General features: G+C 48.8%; 1 protein-coding gene across 3 annotated transcripts in view; it reads left to right on the top strand.

Annotated features, from left to right (window-relative positions):
- Positions 1-18,910, top strand: part of Gfra1 (GDNF family receptor alpha 1) — a 199,262-nt gene that overhangs the window by 157,302 nt on the left and 23,050 nt on the right. For all 3 annotated transcript variants that reach the window (XM_021639199.2, XM_021639198.2, XM_060391744.1), the window contains 3 exons: positions 9,591-9,700; positions 12,437-12,571; positions 15,739-15,920. In XM_021639199.2, coding sequence (XP_021494874.1) covers positions 9,591-9,700; positions 12,437-12,571; positions 15,739-15,920 — 427 coding nt within the window. The remainder of the gene's footprint in view (positions 1-9,590; positions 9,701-12,436; positions 12,572-15,738; positions 15,921-18,910) is intronic.

Here is an 18,910-nt window from a genome sequence, read left to right as displayed (position 1 = left end):
AAGATCTTCCTATGTAGCCCAGGCTGGCCTTGCATTTGCAACCCTCCTGCCTGGCTTCAGGAATTCTGAGATTACCAGCACACACACTACACCTGAGGTCTCCTTTTCCAGAGCTGGAAGACTGTGGCGTCGGCCTCACATGGTGCCCCACTTTCTCTCGGAAGGATCCCTGGGGTTTCCAGGGCCCCGGCCGCAAAGCCCCTCTCACTGCGTATGGCAGCATTGTCTCAGGCCCCGGCACCAGCGTGTGGACAACTTCAGGAGTCAAAGTGGCCCATGAGTCAACATGCATGCTTTCACACGTGGTTTCCTCACACACATGCGTCTTGTTTTAAATTTTTGGGTGTCGTGAGTGGTGTTAGAATTTTCTTCCTGGAGATGCTAGAGAGCTCAGCTCCTCTGGTGCGCAGGGTTCACGCAGCCAGGGGTGTGTGCGTTCTGTTCTGTCACCTGCCTGTGCCCCTCAGCCCCTCACTAATACTTCCCTCCACCCTGCTGTGGGGCAGCTACACCCAAATTGTGGCTGAGGTGCCAGTGAGCATCAGTACTTACGGGAAACTGCAGCAGGTGACCCTTGTTGTCCACAGTTCCTGGGCAGTTGGTGATGTGAGGCTTGAGTTTCGGGATGAATGCGAGGCCACTGGTGAGATTCTCCCCTGAACACAGGGCGCTGAATGCCATGTGATGTGAATTCACACCGTGTTGGTCTGGGGCCTTACAGTATAGCTCTACTGGTGAAAGATTGGTTGAACATCTAGATTTCTATTTCTCCCCGTGGCCAAATTGTCACAAAACTTGATTTATTAATTTTCCCTGCAGAAATATCAAGGGCTTAAAGCTAAGACTTGCTCTAAAGGGTTTTAACATATTTGTCACCTGCGGTTATCCCAGCAGACAACTGTTGGGTGGCTAAGAGCCTTGTGATTGTTTCATCAGCCAGAAAGCCTTCAATTTCTCTGCGCCTTCAATTTCTCCCCTTAAAAACAAGCGCTGAAAAGCTAGATTTTCTGCACTAATAGACAAAGCATGGCATGGGCGATGCAAACAGCTGTATTTGACTTGGAGATGCAGCACAGGGCCGTGTGCAGTCTCTCTGTGCTCCTGCTGTTGTTGACAGTCTGGTTATCAGTTTGTCCACCGGGAGGGGTCCTCTGCCGGTAGCAGGGGAGGAACCCCCTGCTGAAGGCCAACTCTGCAACACCAGATCCCAGGCTGTGGAAAGCCCCTTCCTGGTTGGGGTGGATTAGCTTGCCAGCACCCAGAGCTTAACTCTGCAAAATTGCCAGTGCGAGAGTAGCTGTCCAGCCACGTCAGCCACCAGGTGGATGTTGAGTGATGGCTGTCAGTGCGTATGCAAGGTGGCTTCAGGAGGCATGCCAGGATTGATTGGATGCTGCCCGGACTTCCCTCAGGGCCACTGCAATGTGGTGTGGTCTGAAGGGATGATACACAGTCACCTCACCCCTGCAGCCTGCCTTGTCAGCTCCACCTGGCAGGAGACGGGGGGCGGGGGGTGTACAGTCATATGCCCCTAAGACTCAACTCCTTCCTCACGAGTTGCAGAAAGCCCTGGGGGTTGGGCATGGAGTGTGCTGAATCCTTGCCCCTAGGACTGGCCAAGGACCTCCGCAAGGAAGCTGAGGGGACGGGAATGACCAGGACAACCCCATGGTTCTTGTCAGCTTCCAAAATACAAGCATAGAGCTGATCACGGCTTTGGGAAGACAGGGATTGAGAACAGCATAACCACAGACCTGCCTGATGCAGGAAGCAAAGCAGGGGAATGTGCCAGAGGCCATTGGATCTAGTAGTCATCTGACGGTCGCTGTGGCTGAGGTACTCGTGAATCGGTTCCAGGCTTACTCTTCCCACCATGAGCGACAACTCAAGGTAGAGGCAGGTGGACCCAAGGTGCGTGAAGCTGTAGCCTTGGCAGCAGGGGAGCTTGGGTTGGCTCCCACGCTCACCCTAGGCAGCGGTAGACTCGGGCTCAGTCCCACAGCTGTCCTCCAGCCTCTGCTCTGGGAGGCCAGGGAGGAGGGCCAGTAACACAAAACAACACCTCCTGCAGAATGTATTTAATACGGCTCCGACTTCCTGAAAGATCCGTTCCAGATGTGCACCCCAGTGGGCTGCCGGAGCACAGCAGCTAAGGTAATTGTCTAAAAACAGAAGGAGGAAAAATCTGTTTTGTGTCACTGTATGAGACAATTACCACTGCATTTCTCCAGCGTCGTCCTTCCTGGGCTAATTTTAGAAGCTTGTGGTTCAGGCTGTTTTCATCCTGCAGGAGCTATTAGAAGTAGTAACAAGAACAGTGATACTTAGTCATTGAAAAGGGTTTCCTTCCCTCTACATCCCTTCCATAAAGTAGCTTAATTTGAAATGTCTTCATCCTATAAGTCCTTCTGACTGAGAGGCTGTAAAGGAACTCCATACCACTCTTGGCTTTCAGAGGTCTCCATTTTGTTTTGATGCCCCCAGCTTCACAGGTGTGTCCTGTTCTGCACATGTGGTGGGGGCTGTGGAGGAAAAGCGTGTTTCTCCACCTGGGTTCGCTGCACATTTTTATGGCAGACATTTTACATTGGGGTTGTCTGGGATCTAGGAGCAAAGGATGATGGGAACAAAGCTGTACTGAGTAACAGGTCAAGTTGTGAAGAATTCTGTGTGTTTGCCATTTAGTCCCACAGGAGCCATGGTCAGCGGCTTACACAGCACTGGCCCTGTCCTCCAAGTGAAGAAAGAAATTTTGGAGAAGTCCAGTCACAGCTAAGGGGTCAGAGAGGGGCTTTGAAGTACAGAGATGTTCCTAGAACAGAGAGCCTGCCACCAGCATATTCACTGAGAGAACTTCCATAAGCCAAGTGATCTGGACCAGAACTTGCAAGGCTGAATTAAAGGACATTTCCAGAAATTTTCTAACCTTTCCCTCCCCCCCTGCCCAGGATCCTGTGTGAAGCTGACCTTGAGCTCCTGCTTCTGCCTCCCACGCGCTGGGATCACGGCATGTACCGCCACACGTGGTTTTATACTGTGGCTCAAGGCCAGGGCTCCAGGTGTGCCAGGCAGGCATGTTAACAATTCAAGATTTTCATTGAAGCCAGGCACGCCTGCAGTCTCAGCACTCAGGCAGACAGAGGCCGTGGATCTCTGTGAGTTCAAGGTTGCCCCGGTCTACAAAACAAATCCAAGACAGCCAAGGCTACACAGAGAAACCCTTTCTCCAAAAACCAAAATCAACACCAAACAAACAAAAAAAAAAGATTTTCATTGGATAATCAAGCCCTTCAGGACTATATGGATTCTGCTGGGGTCCAAAGAACCAAAAGAGAGCCTGATTCATGAATAGGGTCACCCTGCCCCCCACATATTCTTCTACAGTGTCCCACCGCCACCTCTAAAGGCAGGGGGTCATGAGGATGAAGTATGACGAGCAAGCTTATGCTAAATGACTTCGAGGCTCCAGGGGAAAGAAATCTGTAGGCCCCTGTAGAGGTGCTACTGAAGCAAGCCAGTGCTGGCCACCTGCTCTGGGACGCCAGGCAGGCGCTGCAGCCTCTGTTGCCTGGTGAGCTGGTGCAGGGCCCCTTGGAGAAGTCTTGTTCCGTACCCTCAGAGGGAGCCAGGTGTCCTGACACTAAGGTCATGGTTAGTGGCAGAATGGATTCAGATAACAGCAATACCACTTGAACAAAAGGGAGTTGCTGCTGTTCATCTTGGCCAGTCTGGTGTCCCACAGGCTGCAGATCTGATATTTCTAGCAGGAAAGCCCAGCACTAAGATGTTAAGCAAAGTGACACACTTAGCAGTTGTGGTTAGGCGGTGCCAAGCTTTCCTGGCCCCAGTCAGGATCAGCTCTTCACCCAGGCTCAACACGCCAGCGACATGGCTCTCACCGATGGGGTTTGTTCCAGAAAAGCAGTTAGAGGTTCCAGTGGTCCAGGAGTTACACCAGCCTTGCTGATGCGTGTTTGTGTAGTCTTTATAACACGATTTTCCTAAAAGTTCCAGAAGTGTGTAAGTGGTCCCCTGCCCACTGTCCAGAGACCAGCTGCTGTTCAAGGAGAGGCTGTAAAGACTTCATAATCATTTTCTGTCTCCATTTAGCAGCACGTTCCCTTTAATATGCTATTTTCTGCATCAACCACCATTTTACAGATTTCCTGGGGGCCTCATGGCATTTGCCAGCCCTTTCTTCTTCCCTAAGGGTGGGGGCTTTTCTGTGACTGGGGCGATACATTTCTACATTAGTGCCTATTCATTTCCTTTTCATTTTCTCAGAGCAAAACAATCAGCGCTCATCACTGCTGTAGTCATGGAGATTTCATGTCTCCATAAGAAACCCAGCCGTGGAGTTTCTTTGTTAATCCCATGCTGGACATTTATGCTTCCTTGTTTAGATCACAGCAGTGCAGGCAGAGAGGCCACTGAAACTAATTACAGCATGATTCATCACTCAGGGTCATCGTGTGTGTGTGTGCATGCGTGCGTACATGCTCAAATGCCTGTGCGTGCGTGCGTGTGTGTGTGTGTGTGCACCATGGCTGCTGAGGCTGTGGAGCAGTGGTGCTCAGGTGGTGGATGCTTGCTGGGCTGATATGAGAGTGAGTGATCTAACCACCCACCAAAACTTGATTTCTCAAGATGCCATGGACTTGGAAGAGCCAAAGCTGCAAACCCATCCCCATGTTTCCCACCACACCATTTTCTGATGTGTTATTCCCGTGATGTGTTACCCATACTCTGAGCCCTTCTTAGCTTGCCAGCTGCCCTCTGCATCTTGACTTCCGCCATTTTGACACATTCTCTTTTTCTGTATCTCTCCCTGCCCCTCAGTGCTTTGGTGTGGTTCTTCTGGGAAAGCAAATATGCTGCCCTGAGCCACATGCTGTGTGCCCCATTCCTGCTCAGGCAGTGTGGGCACACATAGGACCTAAGCAAGTCTTTGCTGAACATCTGAGAGGCCTAAGGAAGAGTCATTTTTACACATGTACATGGTCATTCTACTTACCAGTTTAAAGTCCTTTGGTGGCTCCCATGCCTTCAGGACAAAACCTAAACTCAGTTCAAGGCTCACCTGCATGCCAGAGGCTCCCCATCCCAGCTGAAATGGTTAGCAGTGCTCCAGGCAAGCTGTGCGAAGTGTAGGTGGAGGGTCCTCTCTGGTGCCAGAGCTGGGTGGAAGGTGGCCAGCCCCCAATCCCAGCCATCACGTTTTATAACTCGGAAGGGTCTAGGTAATGGGGTCCATGCTACCACGTAGTAAGGCTGTTAAGAGTTGAATTATGACTGCACGTTGAGCATAAAAAGCAGGACCCGGCACATGCAAATCCTTCATAACTATTGCCCTGGAATTAGGTAGACATGATAATAGCACTTCCTTCTGCCTGCCACACTCTCCTCTGCCTTTACCCAGCAAGTGGGCCCCTCCTTCTGTCTCAGTGCCTACAGCATGACTTCTCTGAAGCCATTGCAGCTCTGGGTTGAAAACATTTGCAGGGGGCAGGGGGTTAGTGCGTAGTTTTAAAGTCCAGGTTCTATTGTTTCCTCTAGAATGAAGATTTAACTTCTCTCAAGTATAAATTTAGGATTAGGGTTTGAGGTGGGAGGTGGGGCAGGGAGGTAGCAGAAAGGCTTGCGTGTGAGGGAGATTAACCCTAACTATGTGTTACAAAATACCACAGGGAACCCTGTTACTTTGTGTGCTAATTAAACCATTAAAAATAAATAAATAAAGCAAAAACTTGCAACAACAAACTATCTACCGCATTAGACTTGCCAGGAAAAACTAGGTCATTTGTAAAACTGTCTGTTCCATTCTTTATTTGTCTTTGGTTTCGTTGTTCTTCGAAGCCTTTCTTAACTGGTTTCAAGGACTCGCTGACTGTGAAAGAGAAGCCTGTTCTCCCAGCACTTAGGAAGTAGAGGCAGGAGGATTAGAGTCAGGGTCATTCTTACATATTCTTTATGTATCCAGCTGAGGCCAGCCTGAGCTATGTAAGACCCTGTTTCAATAAAACAAATAAAAAACTAACCACAGTATTATTACAATTCTCTAACATGTTTCTTACGGCTTCTAGACAGAGACCTAAGCTAAAGACAAGGTCCCCTTGTCTCATGTCAGGAGCAGCAAGATGGCTGTCAGTCTCTGACCTCGGGCACAGTCTGGCTGCTTGACCAATGTGACCTTCAGCAACACTACAGGAGCCTTAGAGTGCACTGTGATGGAGAGGTGTTGGAAAGGAATAGTTCTTTTTCTTTGGAAAAGACTTGAGGATTGGACTTGTGCCATGATGTTTTATTTGGCACCGGACAAATAGGAGTAGAAGCCTGGCCCAGCGGACTGGGATCAGACAGCCAAGATAAGGTCTTTATCTGTAGGACGAACTACATTGTCATGTTTCTTCAACATGGTGCTCATTTATCATCCAGGAACAACCTGCTTTATAGCATTTGCTGATTGCCATGGTGTAAATACTCTCATTGTGGTGTTTTCAAGCCACTATTCTGATGCCAGCCAGTTCCCACAATTCCTCAAAATGGCCCACCGGCCCAGTGAGCTGACTCCAGCATTCTGTATGGATTTCTTATTTCAGTTTTCCAATATGCATATGGAATATGTGATACATTATATATGATATATATGAATGATTCATAATACATGACCATGTCATCTCCAAGTGTGATGGCGAGGAATAGGTGTGGAACAGGTCTGAAGTTCCCTAGAAACGTGGCTGCTCTGACAGTGACCCCATACCCACCTGGATTCTGAAACTCTGCCCATGGTGCACGGGTTTTGTTACTGGGGACACGGAGGTTCCCTTTTGGAGTTACTGGTCCCATTAGCAAAATAATTTAAAAATAGGCTCAGAAGGAGTCTTGAGGACAATTTTGTTCGCATTTAAGAGAAAATATAGAGTACAAGTTAGGTGAGAATCCTGGCTGCTGCCTGGAAGAAAGATGGAGGAAAAGTCATATTCTTTAAGTTAGATAAGAATATCTTTGAAGTTGAAAGCACGCCCAAGAATGGAAGAGGGTGATGAGCTGAGGAAAAAGCCCCCGAACCATCATCCTTCGTGCAGTGGCTGTTTAGTCTTTCAGATCCCCACCTCCCTCTGTATTACCTAAGTGCTTTTGGGGCACATAGTGCTTTTGGATAATGCCTTCTTGTGGACACTAACTTCTTTCATGCTAATCTTACTGCTGCTGTCTTCTGCTTCCAAGCTGTGGTCCATAGCCTTCCTGGTCTCTGAGCTGGGATCTTCACAATTCCCTCTCAAAATGGAGTCACTGGGGTTCCAGTTTGATTCTCACAACCAGGTTTATGCTTTCTGCAACATACTGACTCAATTAGCTTCTTATTCCAGGGTCCAGTTGTGAGTTGGCTCTGGGGAGAGCCTGATGGTGTTAGCTGTATTGAGGGACTGTACTTCACATCACAGCATCATCAGTTACCAGTGTGCACTAGTGACTCAGTCTCACTGGAGAGCAGGGGGTGGGAGGGGTCTACAGGTCGGGGTATGTTTGGCTGGCTACCATGACCAGCCAGGTTCTGTGGAAGTGGGCTTTGCAGAGTTAGAAACTCAGAGTCATTAGATCATTAACTTTCATGACCAGGAACTTTTTTTCTGAAATCAACACTCTATCTAAGCTGTATGCCATTGGATCCAGTTGAGAAAGCCTGAGGTGTCTTTAGGAATTTCCTGAAGAAAAGAAACCCTTTGGCCAGCCTATGGGCATAGCCAGGTCTTTGCTCTTTCATGTGTTTAGTAGAAGGGAGAGGGTAGCAGGAAGGCCTTGTCTGTGTTTGTGGTCCAGGTGCTCACACACATCAGAGTCTTGCCGAGTAGGGGAAAGGTTATTTGAACACATGGCCCTGCTCTGGAAGTGCGCCGAGAGGCTCACCAAAGAGTGTCCACGCAGTGTGGAGAAAACAAAGCAGATCCAAACACCTGTTCCCAGACCCCTTGTGATGCCCCTGCCACCCAGAACACAGAGCCCAGCATGGTGCTGTAAGCTTCCACCACTGGCCAGGCCTTTGGGTACCTTCTCCAGAAAAATGGTGGGAAAGATCCTCGGCATGGTAGCTCATGCCTGTAATTCTAGCACTTGGGAGGGTGAGGCAGGAGGATTACAAGTTTGAGGACAGCCTGGACTACACAGCAAGACCTTATTTCAAAAACAAAACAACCCTCTCCCCCACCCAAAACCGAGAAAAAATTGGGCCTTTACAAATCTTTAACTCCCACAGCCTGGCCCAGCTGAACACAGAAAAATCAGACGTGCTCACATCATAGATGGAGCTAAGCAAATTAGTTTCATTGTGGAAGAACTAACATTTGCAGCGGACATCTCCGTAGCCAGAGTGAAGGTGCAAACTGTGACAGCTGCCCATTGTCTTCCAGTTGCTGGGTGGCATAGCTCCCCATGTTCCTTGTGTTCTCCTGTAGAAAAGGGACTGCTGACTGCCAAGATGACCTCACAGGAGGCCACTTCACAGTCCCAACAATATCTCCTGAAGATCTTAAACAGCCTCGTGGCCCCAGCCAGCCCTCTCCATCCCCGAGTGAGTCGATGGATGGCTTCCCTGCTTTCACTTCTGTGCCCTCCACCTTCACCATCACTCACTTAGGCTTCCTGATGAATCAGGGAGTGCTAACAGCCATGTCTTGGTGGAAGGACCCTGTAGACAAGGCATCCAGCCACAGGCCTGTGTCCACGGAGAGCTTCAGCTACCCCTCTTGGCTTTCCCTTGGCTCCCAGACAAAACAGCTCTCTAGTGGCATGGGGCTAGGGCACCTGGGACATCCCTGTGCCTGGGCTGGGGTGAGAGAAAAGCCTCAGGAGACAGAGGCATGCATTTTTCAAGGCTCTAGGAATTATGGGAACAGATGGGCTGTAGGATCCAATTTTGATGCCAGGAACATGTTTCTGTATAAAGTAAATATTTTCCCACTGTGGATCTCCGGTGAGCGAGTAGAAGCGTAGTTCCTAAAGATGCAAATAAGTCTAGTCAGAAATAAATATTGAATGGAAACTTCAAAGCCTCTTAGATTTCTCCAGTTACAAACCCTGAAGATTTCTGTCCAAACAAGCAGACACACACAGGTAGATGGAGGCTGGGGAGGGGCAGGTGGAAGGTTGAATAAATGAAAGAATAACCCATATTTTAGTGTGTGGGGGGAAAGCACAAGAAGCCTATTGCCAAAGGAATTATTGTCATGTCTGGCCAAGACTTAGTGTCTTTTCCCTCCTCATGTGTGCTTTGTATTTGTCATAGGAACATAACATATTATACATATTTATCGGCTATGAGGTGACATTTTAGTACATGTGCATATGTAATGTGTAATGATTTGACTAATTGGCGTGTTCATTGCCCCAGAAATGTATCGTGTCTTTGTACTGTGAACATCCAAAATCCTCTACTTATTGAAGTGTCAGCAACTGCCACCAGCACCTCCTGGGCTGTGAAGCATCAGAAGCTGCTCCTCTGAGCCTATTATAGCCCTCCCTCCCCCTGCACCCCTTTCTCTGCTCAGAGGCTTGGGGTGTTTTCAGTGTACCTTCCCCCTTTTCTGTTGCAGATCTCGCCTTGCAGATTTTTTTACCAACTGCCAGCCAGAGTCCAGGTCAGCCAGCAGCTGTCTTAAGGAGAACTATGCAGACTGCCTCCTGGCCTACTCAGGACTGATTGGTAAGACCTGGGGAGGGGTCCAGGAGAACCTGGATTACACATCCGTCTACAGCGTCAGGCCACGTCTGTGCAGCAGTAATTTCCTAGTGGACTCTGGACCGGGGAGGTTGAAGGTAGCCTGAAGGGAGGCAGGGAGGAAGAATTGGGGAGAAGGGAGGGAGAAAGTGCTGGAGAAAGGGAAAAACTGGTAATTAAGGAGCAGGAAAGCCACAATTTTAAAGAAAGTGAAGCATCTGCATTGAGAAACTGGCCACACAGAACAAAATCAGGGAATGTGGCTATTTGGAAGAAGAGAGAAAATCAAACAGAGTTAATTGAATTAGAGAACTTTGAGGAGAAGGAGCTTGGAAGTCAGAGAAACTTTCCAAGAAATGGCCCTTTGGAAATGGACACCCAGTTCAGAACAGCTCCCTGCCATTCTCGTTCTTGGTCCTGTGACTCCCAATGTACAAGGGATTGTTGAGATTTTTTTCCCACTGTAAATAACTGTTTGAAAACAGGAACTGCGTTTTCTTGTTTGGGAGGGGTGGGGCGCTAGGCGAGTCATATGCTCAGTATACAAGAGAATAGTAAAATTAAACAGGACTCCTTGGGGAAAGATACAGACAGAGGCAGACTTATATCTGGGGTAAATAGAGCTGGCAGGAAGAAAGGCGCTGGCCCCATGTGCCAGGGAGGGCTGAGGCTTTTCTGTCAGGGCTCATCACAGTTGGCTGTGGAAGGTGACACACAGCCCTGCCTCAGCTCCATCTCCCCCCAGGGAGGCTCACGTACATGACCAGCTGGAAGAACCTCCCACTCCAAATGACAGCACAGGCTGAGCTCGTCACCAGAGTGCCTTCAGTGAGAGCCCTTGGTTTAAGGGGGTGGGTGTTTAATGCAAGGCTGCCCCAGGCACTCCCAGGTTTTCAGTGGATACCTCTGAGCCGTGTCATACACTTCCTCCAGGTAGGCACCATTTCTGTGGCTCTACACAGCCCCAACCAAGGTTAGAACTGCAGAATGTATTCATACTCTCCGTACTGAGGGTCTTAGTCCCTGCCTGGGATAATACATGAAATTAAGGAATTGCAGAAATAACAAAAGCGGTTAAGCCGTTTGTACTGTTTAAAAAGAAAACAAACGAAAAGAGAAGTAAAGCCAGGGATGCTCCCAGAAGGCAGTGCTAAGTCTGTAGATGTAATCTCACCCCCAGATGCAATCACTGTTAGTGCTTCAGTCTGTGTCCTTCCAGGAGCTGACGCTCATTGACTCCCCTGTGAGTGGCCAGGGTGAGGCCTGCCAGCATCTGCATGAGCTCATTCCTAGGCTTGGCAAAGCCTTATGTGCTTGAGGATGATGAAACGCAGGGAGCACGTGGCGGATGGAGTGTGTTGTGCAGGCCAGGATTTCCGTCCTGGGTCAGGATCTCTTCTTTCTGTGGTGCCCTGAGTTGGTGGCTCTTAACTCCTGCACAGAGATCGTTCCGGCTTTCTGCTGTCATGGATCCACTGTGGCATCCGAAGGGCAGAGGCTTTGACCTCCTCACTGGCCAATCAGACCTCTCTGTAAGATGCAGAGCAAACTCTCATGCTAATGATGAGATACGAGTCCAAAAAAGTAATAGACCAGTAGGATAATGACAGTAGGCCCTTGGCCGCAGAAGAGCTTCTTCAGGCTCTTGTTCTGTTTGTAGCCAAACTCATCCTTTGGATTTCTGACCACCTACTACTTCTTCCTTCCACAAAAGCAGCTGAAAACAGAAAGTTCTTGGCGTCTGTGGGCCTGGTGTGAGCCACCCAAGAGAAGACATTTGGATTTTATTAAATATCTGTGCATTGTGTATTTCTCCCAGAGAACTCACCAGAAAAACCACGAGTCATAAGCAGGAAGGCCCGCCCACACACCATCTCTGTGGGAACTTTTGTGGATCCATAGACAACACTTCGGAGTCCCTGAGTGGGGGGTCCCACTGTTCCCCCCTCCTTCCTTTGGTGTATTCTTTCTTCTTCCTTCCTTAGAGTCTGGTGTAGCCTGCTGACTGCAGATTGTCTTTATTATTTACGGATGACCTTGACCTCCTCTGCCTCCACCTCTCAAGCTCTGGGTGCCAGGCATGCAGCGCCATGCCTGTCTTCTGCCATGCTGTAGATTGGACAGACACCCAGCAGCTGATCTACACACCAGCCATCTCTTTTCACTGTGCATGATTTTACTTAAATCAGTTGAGCATCTGGGGAATGGAAGCTTTCCTGTATACATTTGTAGACATTCCGGATGTGGGGATCTCATTAGAAGCGTCTACTCTTCCCTGAGTTACCCTAAAGAAGCTGCTTACTTCTGAGAAAACTGGATTAAAAGCCTTAAAGAAATTTTTTAAGATATGTGCACCCAGAACTCTCTATTTATGAAGATTAATGACATTTTCAAGAAAATGCAAGGGATTTGGCAACTCATAGATTCTAAATTAATTCTCGCCTCCTCCGTGACATCCATACCATTTGTGCAGGAAGAAAATAAAACCCAAGGAGTTTGCCTATAATTTTTAAAGTAACTGTGTAAATTATTTTATGTGTTCAAGATAAATTGCTAAGAGAATGCTCCGCTTAACGTAATTTCCCACCCAGCAAACAGAGAGTTTGCAATTAGCTGTGGCATTTCCACTGTCAGGCCAGAATATGTTTCTTCTTAGGCCACAGGAGAGTGGCGTCCACACAGGCCAGCAGTGGCAACACCGCTTGTCTCTTTCTTTCTTAGGCACAGTCATGACTCCCAACTACATAGACTCCAACAGCCTCAGTGTGGCCCCCTGGTGTGACTGCAGCAACAGTGGCAATGACCTGGAGGAGTGCCTGAAGTTCCTCAACTTCTTTAAGGACAATACGTGTCTCAGTGAGTTTTCAAAACCTAAGATGCATGTCAGTGCGTACACGTGTTCCTGAGCTGAGTTCCGTCCCTTTGTTAGCTCCCCTGTTCCGTCCCTCTCTCCCTCCCTTTCCTGATGGTTGTTGGTGACTCCTGCTTCTTTTGGCACACTCAGTGGCACAGCAGGGAGCCACACAAGTGATGAACCAGGTGCTGCTAGGACGGAGATCCAAAGGCCTGTGAGGACAAGAGATTCTAGTAACCGAGGGGAAAGAATGTCTCTACCCACAGATGAGGTTTTTTGTCTTGGCAGCCAGGAGAGAGTCCTTTCCCAGGTTCTGAAGAGCTTGGAAGAATATGTAATGTGAAAAGCTCAAACAGAGTTTGTAGGACTGGCCTCCAGGATCATCAGTCCCTTGCAGTCAGGGCTGGCTCCAAATCAAAGCAGTGTCTTGGCTGGGGAGTCTGGCCATGTAGCAGGGCTACCCTGGATATGGCTATCTTGGTTGGGAGTTGATGAGCCTTGGTGACCAGGGCATTCCTCTTTGGGGACAGGACTGGTCACTCTTATGGCACTTTGGAATTCTGTTTGGCAAAGGGACACGGACATACAGATGTGCACCATGGACATATCAGAAAATCTTAAAAGGTGGGACACCGGCTCTCTCACACGTGGTTCCATGATGGTGGGCATCCTCTGCAGGACAGTCCAACCCAGTGTTGTAAGGGGGTGGGCTCCATGCAGTTTCCTTCTCTGTATTCCACATGAGGACCCTAGGAGATCCACGTGCCTTATCCACGTGACAGCTGGGTAAAAGGGTAACATTCTTACGGACCCTGAGTGGTAGAGTTATGGTCCAAAGCTTTGGCCCTTGCATAGCCCCCTGACTCCCAGTGACCTGTTCATGGCTGGTACCAAAGGATCTGCTGTCATGAGTGTAATCTAGATATCAGGGCCAAGTTTGGCTTCTTTCAGCTTGTGATTTACCGACTATATGGAAAACATCTCATGGGGATTTCAATTTCTTCATCGTCCCTCCAGTGGAAAGTAAAACCCAAGCTTTCTTGATACGTGCTTTGAACAATGTAGCTGCAATGCTCTAGTTTGGTTCTTCTACAAACAAAATGATCTGTTGAGTTCTTAGGTACCATTCAAACTCGGAAAAGGAGCCATAAATATGGAGGCGTTTGCTCAACACTGGGTGTACCAGTGTGAGACAGTTGGACCTTTTGTTTGGGTTTCATTTTATGCATCTTCTTTTTTTTAAAACATCTTGTACTCTTCTTTTTGAATGCAAGTTTTAGCAAAAATAAAGCAGTGGAAAATTTGTTCCTTAGAGAGAAATTAAAGTTGTCCCTCTTTGGCAATATTTTGGTAAAGAGAAGAATAGTTTTATTACTGACTTTTGAATAAAAACAAATGCCAAAGCCAAAATCTTTCATTATCGGTCCACTTACCCTGGTCTGCATGGGGCACAGGACTGCAAACACAGTGTCTCACAGAGGGCCTGAAGCAGAAGCCGTCACAGTTTCTTGAACACGACTCAGATGTGGACCCCTCATTCCGCGTCCTGCCAGCTAAGCCAGCATTCTCTCCAAGTCCCTTACCATGAGTGCAACTGCAGCATCATTTGGTTATGGTTTATGAATGGGAAATGGTCTGTTTAAAGCCAAGTGCATGGCAGATGGACTTGTAAGGAAGAGAGATTTTGTTGTCTCTTGGAGGTCTGCACCACCCTTGTGGGGTAGGTTTTGCTTTTTGCCTTCCTGGTGATAGTTGTGCTTGGGGGTGTGGCTTTGGTCTTCTGCTGCTGTCTCTGCTGTCCAAGACCTTGTGTTTAGCACATGGAGCCACACCTTGAAGTGAGTGGGTTTATCAGGAACACTTCAGTAACTGAGCAGGAGAACAGCTGAGCTCAAGCTGGGGCTGGCACAGCTGGGGAGTGGGCTTCGTGGACAGCTCTGTTGTCCTTGTCCTGAGGCCACTTGGGGAATCTGGTCCTCAGGTTTGGCTCTCTCCGTGGTCTGTTTAGCACTCAAACCTCAGAGCCAGGCTTGGAGGATGAAGCTGCATCATTTGGAAGCGGGCTCCTACAGGCCCCGCGGCCCCAGCGTGGAGTCGCACAGACCCCACGGCCCCAGCATGGAGTCGCAGAAAGCAAGCTTCCAGTTCTCCTAAACCTGAAGGGTGACAACCTTAAGACAAAATGTCACTTCTTCAGGGACGACGGGGCTCCGTTATTCTGTCTTACATATCGAAAAGTGCCGAGTAAGCGTCATGTATTAGCAGTGTGCACTTTCAGCTCCCAAATGAAGGGGTTTGATTTCTTATACAGTGACTATGAAAAAAAAAATCGTAAATCCAGGGCAAATCCCTAAAGACCTGATTAAAAACTGTTTTTTATTCATTTTGGGAAGGGAACAACACACAACCAATTTACTCTTGCCATAAAAACAATCTAATCCCATGAAATTATAATAAGCTTTGAAAGTTTCACGTTTCAAACTTTTCATTTAGACAGGGTTTGCCTATCTAATTATGCAGATTTTGTTTGGAAGACTGGAAGCAGAAAGGAGAAAAATAATCATACTTAAATTTTCACTAGATACCGATGAGGTTTGGGGTAGATTTTTCTTCTAAAGAAACTGGCTGCACTCTGCTGCCAAGTGAGTATTTGCGCTGCTTTGGGGTGAAGAAAATGGCACTGGCAAATCTCTGTTCAGTGTAGAGCTCTAATGCAGCGCAGGGCTTTCTTTTTCCTGAAAATGATGAAACTGGCACCACTTCTGAGTCTGTGGATGTTTTTCAAAGGGCTGACAGTGAGTTCTTGCTGGCTGGGGGTGTAGCCAGTGTCCTGCTCAGTGGTTAATGAGTGGATTGATTTTTGAGTACCTGATCCAAGAGACTGGTTCTCAGCACCAGTAAGGGGGCTAGGGACGGGGGGATGGGTGTGTGGGATGGGGGCGAGTGGGGGCATGGGTGGTGAGTGGGGGAAGGCTGTGTGGGGGTGAGTGGGGGGGTGGGGCGGGTAAGGGGGAGGATGGGTAGGGTTGATGGGGGAATGGGGGACAGGTTTTGTTCTGAGACATCAGTGCTATCACCAAAATTGCTCCTGTGCCTCTTGCTGTACTGGTCCTGCCTGTTATGTTTGCTGCTGGCCTCTGAACTGGGATTTCCTTTTGTTTTACTGCAGAAAATGCAATTCAAGCCTTTGGCAATGGCTCCGATGTGACCATGTGGCAGCCAGCCCTCCCAGCACAGACCACCACTGCCACCACTACCACTGCCTTCCGGGTCAAGAACAAGCCTCTAGGGCCAGCAGGGTCTGAGAATGAAATCCCCACACACGTTTTGCCACCTTGTGCAAATTTGCAGGTGAGGAGTTGGCCTGGGTTTCCTGTGAGAATTGCATTCTGGGAGGAGCTGCGCTCATGGAAAGGTGTCACTCAGATTTGAAGGTTTTCAGAGAAAGCTTCTTGGCATGTACACTTGTGTTCATACATACAATGTGGGAACCTTGGTGTCAGCCATCTTCCTCCATCTTGTGTGAGACAAGAGCTCTTGTTGGGCTCTGTGTAAGCCAGGCTAGGTATGAGCCTTGGGTATTATCTCTGCCTCCTGCCTTGTAAGCTTACACATCAAGCTACTGTGTCTGGCTTTGATGGGTTGTGGGAATCTGAACCCAGGTCTTCACGAATGTATGGTGAGCATACTAGTGCTGAGCTGCTTGAGCCATCTCTCCAGCCCCATTTCATCTGGGAGTCGTGATGTCTCAGAGTGATGAGAAAGACAACCGTGGAGCTGAGTGCCACTTGTCATGGCTGTGACTTCGGTCAAGGCTCTGTGAAGTGAGGGGTCTGGGCAGATGCACCACAGAGGATTTTTCTGGGGGTGGGGGTGGTAGAGGTGAGTGAGTTGGCTGTCTATATTTGTGGCTGATTCTGTGTTCTTGATAAAGCAGCAACATATCAAAAAAGGGAGTTCTTGGCTTGTTACCATTACAGCCATTCAAACCTATTGGAGTATTTCACTGTCTCTGAAGGGAAGTCGGAGGCAGTGTTACTAGCTGCTGTGTAGAGTCCCTGAAAAGTTAGTTATATGCAAGGAAAAAAAGTTTTCCCAGATTAAGGGAAGCTGCACAGTGCCATGGAAAACCTCATGTGTGTCCAGAACCAGTGAAAATGATCAACAAACTTCTTGAAGACCAACCCTGGTGTGCCTGAGCAGAAGCAGAGTATAAACATGGCAGTCCCCATCACCTTGTCTTCCTGCTGCAAACACACACAGTCAGCCTTTGCTCTCTGTGCCTCCCACACTTAGACTCTAGTGTCGGTAAACCCAGCGACTGGATGAAGGTCAGGACCTCGTCATCATAAGCCACTGAGGGTCGTCCAGGAATGCTTTCCGATCAGTAAGGAAAGGGAGCTTTTGCTTCAGCAAAACCTGCATCGTTCCATACACACTTGGAGACGCAGAAGGCGACTTAAAGATTACACAGACATGAGCTTTCAGAACTAACTCAAAGGTTCACTTCTCAGTGAATGACATCTATCAGGCCAGGTGCAGCTTGCCCACATCTCAGATGAATCACCGGAAACCGTGATGCTGCAGTTCTATCCTTCCTTGAGTGGTGAAGACTCTGTCTGCCATAAAATGTGTCCTCTGCTTCCCAGTTCCTTTCCCTGTCCTGGCTCCTGGCTTGGGCTCTTAGGATGCGTGTGTCACCTCCAGCACAGATATGCCATGCCAACCCTCCCTACCAGGAGACTCTGTGTACCACCGTACAGTTACCCTGGCAACACTGAGGCACACATGAGCTTCATTCCCCAGAAACCATGTCTTTCCACTTCCTGTGTTAGGACAGGCGCTCTGCTTTGTAAACAGAGGGACAAGATGAAATTAAAGAGGGCCGTTTATCTCAGGTCTGCCTCTGTTGACTTCCAAAGAACCTGGATTGGCCAGGACTGAGGACGAACACACCTCCCCTCCTTGTGATGCACAGGGAAGGTTAGCAGGGGTTGGCGTCTGGGAGAGGAGGCCTTGGGTTTCACTGAACCTGTGGTTATGCCTAAGACATGGAGGAGGGCGTTAGCACTGTGCTCATAGGGGGCATGCTAATTCTTGTTCTCCTTGTCCTGTGAGCACGAGGATCGCCTAGCTGCAGGAGTTGAGACAGGGCCAGAGGGATGCTCCAGGATGACTTGGCTGATCCTGAGTCGGCTGGCCACATGACTGGTCCGTTACAGGAACGAACGGCTCTGCTTGGCTGTGTTCCGGGCTGGGAGTCTGTGTGTGCTGAGGAGCACTGGTGTGAGGCAGAGCTGGTGGGTGGAGAGCAGCGCATTGCACAATTCCAGAGATGTGGCCCCTCTGTCCCCTTTCTCGTCAGAGCACCCCTGTGGGGCAGGACTCCCAGGAGGCGCATTCTCTTAAGTCTGCCTTTCCTTTGAGCCTGCCTGGCTGTGGATAGCTGAATTACCATTTGCCAGGGGGTCCTAGAAATAAAATGGTGTTCGTCCCTGCTGTCTGTGTCACGGCTCAGAACAGGGAGACAATCGAGAGGATAGTGACTTCCCTGAAACTAGTGTCTTTGGCAGGCTAATCCCAAGGCCAGTGTATCTTTTTGCCTCATTTCCACATGAGGAATGGAGAGTGAGAGTAAGCAGAGGGCAGGAAAGAAAGACAAGGGTGCTGCCCCACTGAAGGTCAAGACAGGGGTGAAGGGCAGATCTGCAGCCCACACTCAGGGCTGTTCTGGATTCACGTCCAGGACACAGGGAAGGAGGACTGAAAGTTCGCCAGGGAAAGCTTTGTAGCTCTGTGACCTCTTCAGGGTGACCTACATGAAGAATGGTGGAAAGATAGTTTGAGGCCGTAGACTAGGGTTGATGACAGTGACAAGTGAAGGGCCGTCACCTGAGCACATGGTCCCTGCGGCTGATTTAGGACTCTGCTCAGCACAGGACTCCCAGGAGGCGCATTCTCTAAGTCTGCCTTTCCTCTGTGCCTGCCTGGCTGTGGATAGCTGGATTACCGTTTGCCAGGAGGTCCTAGAAATATCCTCAAATGCTGTTTGTCCCTGCTGCCTGTGTCATGACTCAGAACAGGACTTGCTTGAACCATCTTGGAATCAATTGGTAACAGATCTGGAGACAGCCAAAGACGTTGGCAGCCTTAAAGTTCACTTCCCGTGAGAAGCGCCCTCTTGTAATATTTTTAAATACACAATAACACGAGGAGACTCTTGGGGACTGGAGGACCTGTCTTAACATTTGAGAGAGACTCCCCCTTGGAAGGAAAGAAACAAGAATATGCATTTGTTTTTTTCAAAAGTCTGCTTAGAAGTGTAATCATCGGTAAACCAG

Source organism: Meriones unguiculatus, chromosome 1, assembly GCF_030254825.1.
Source record: "Meriones unguiculatus strain TT.TT164.6M chromosome 1, Bangor_MerUng_6.1, whole genome shotgun sequence".
In the NCBI taxonomy this organism is placed as follows: domain Eukaryota; kingdom Metazoa; phylum Chordata; class Mammalia; order Rodentia; family Muridae; genus Meriones; species Meriones unguiculatus.
Note: the sequence above shows the minus strand (reverse complement) of the source record. Positions and strands in the feature narration are given on the sequence as shown.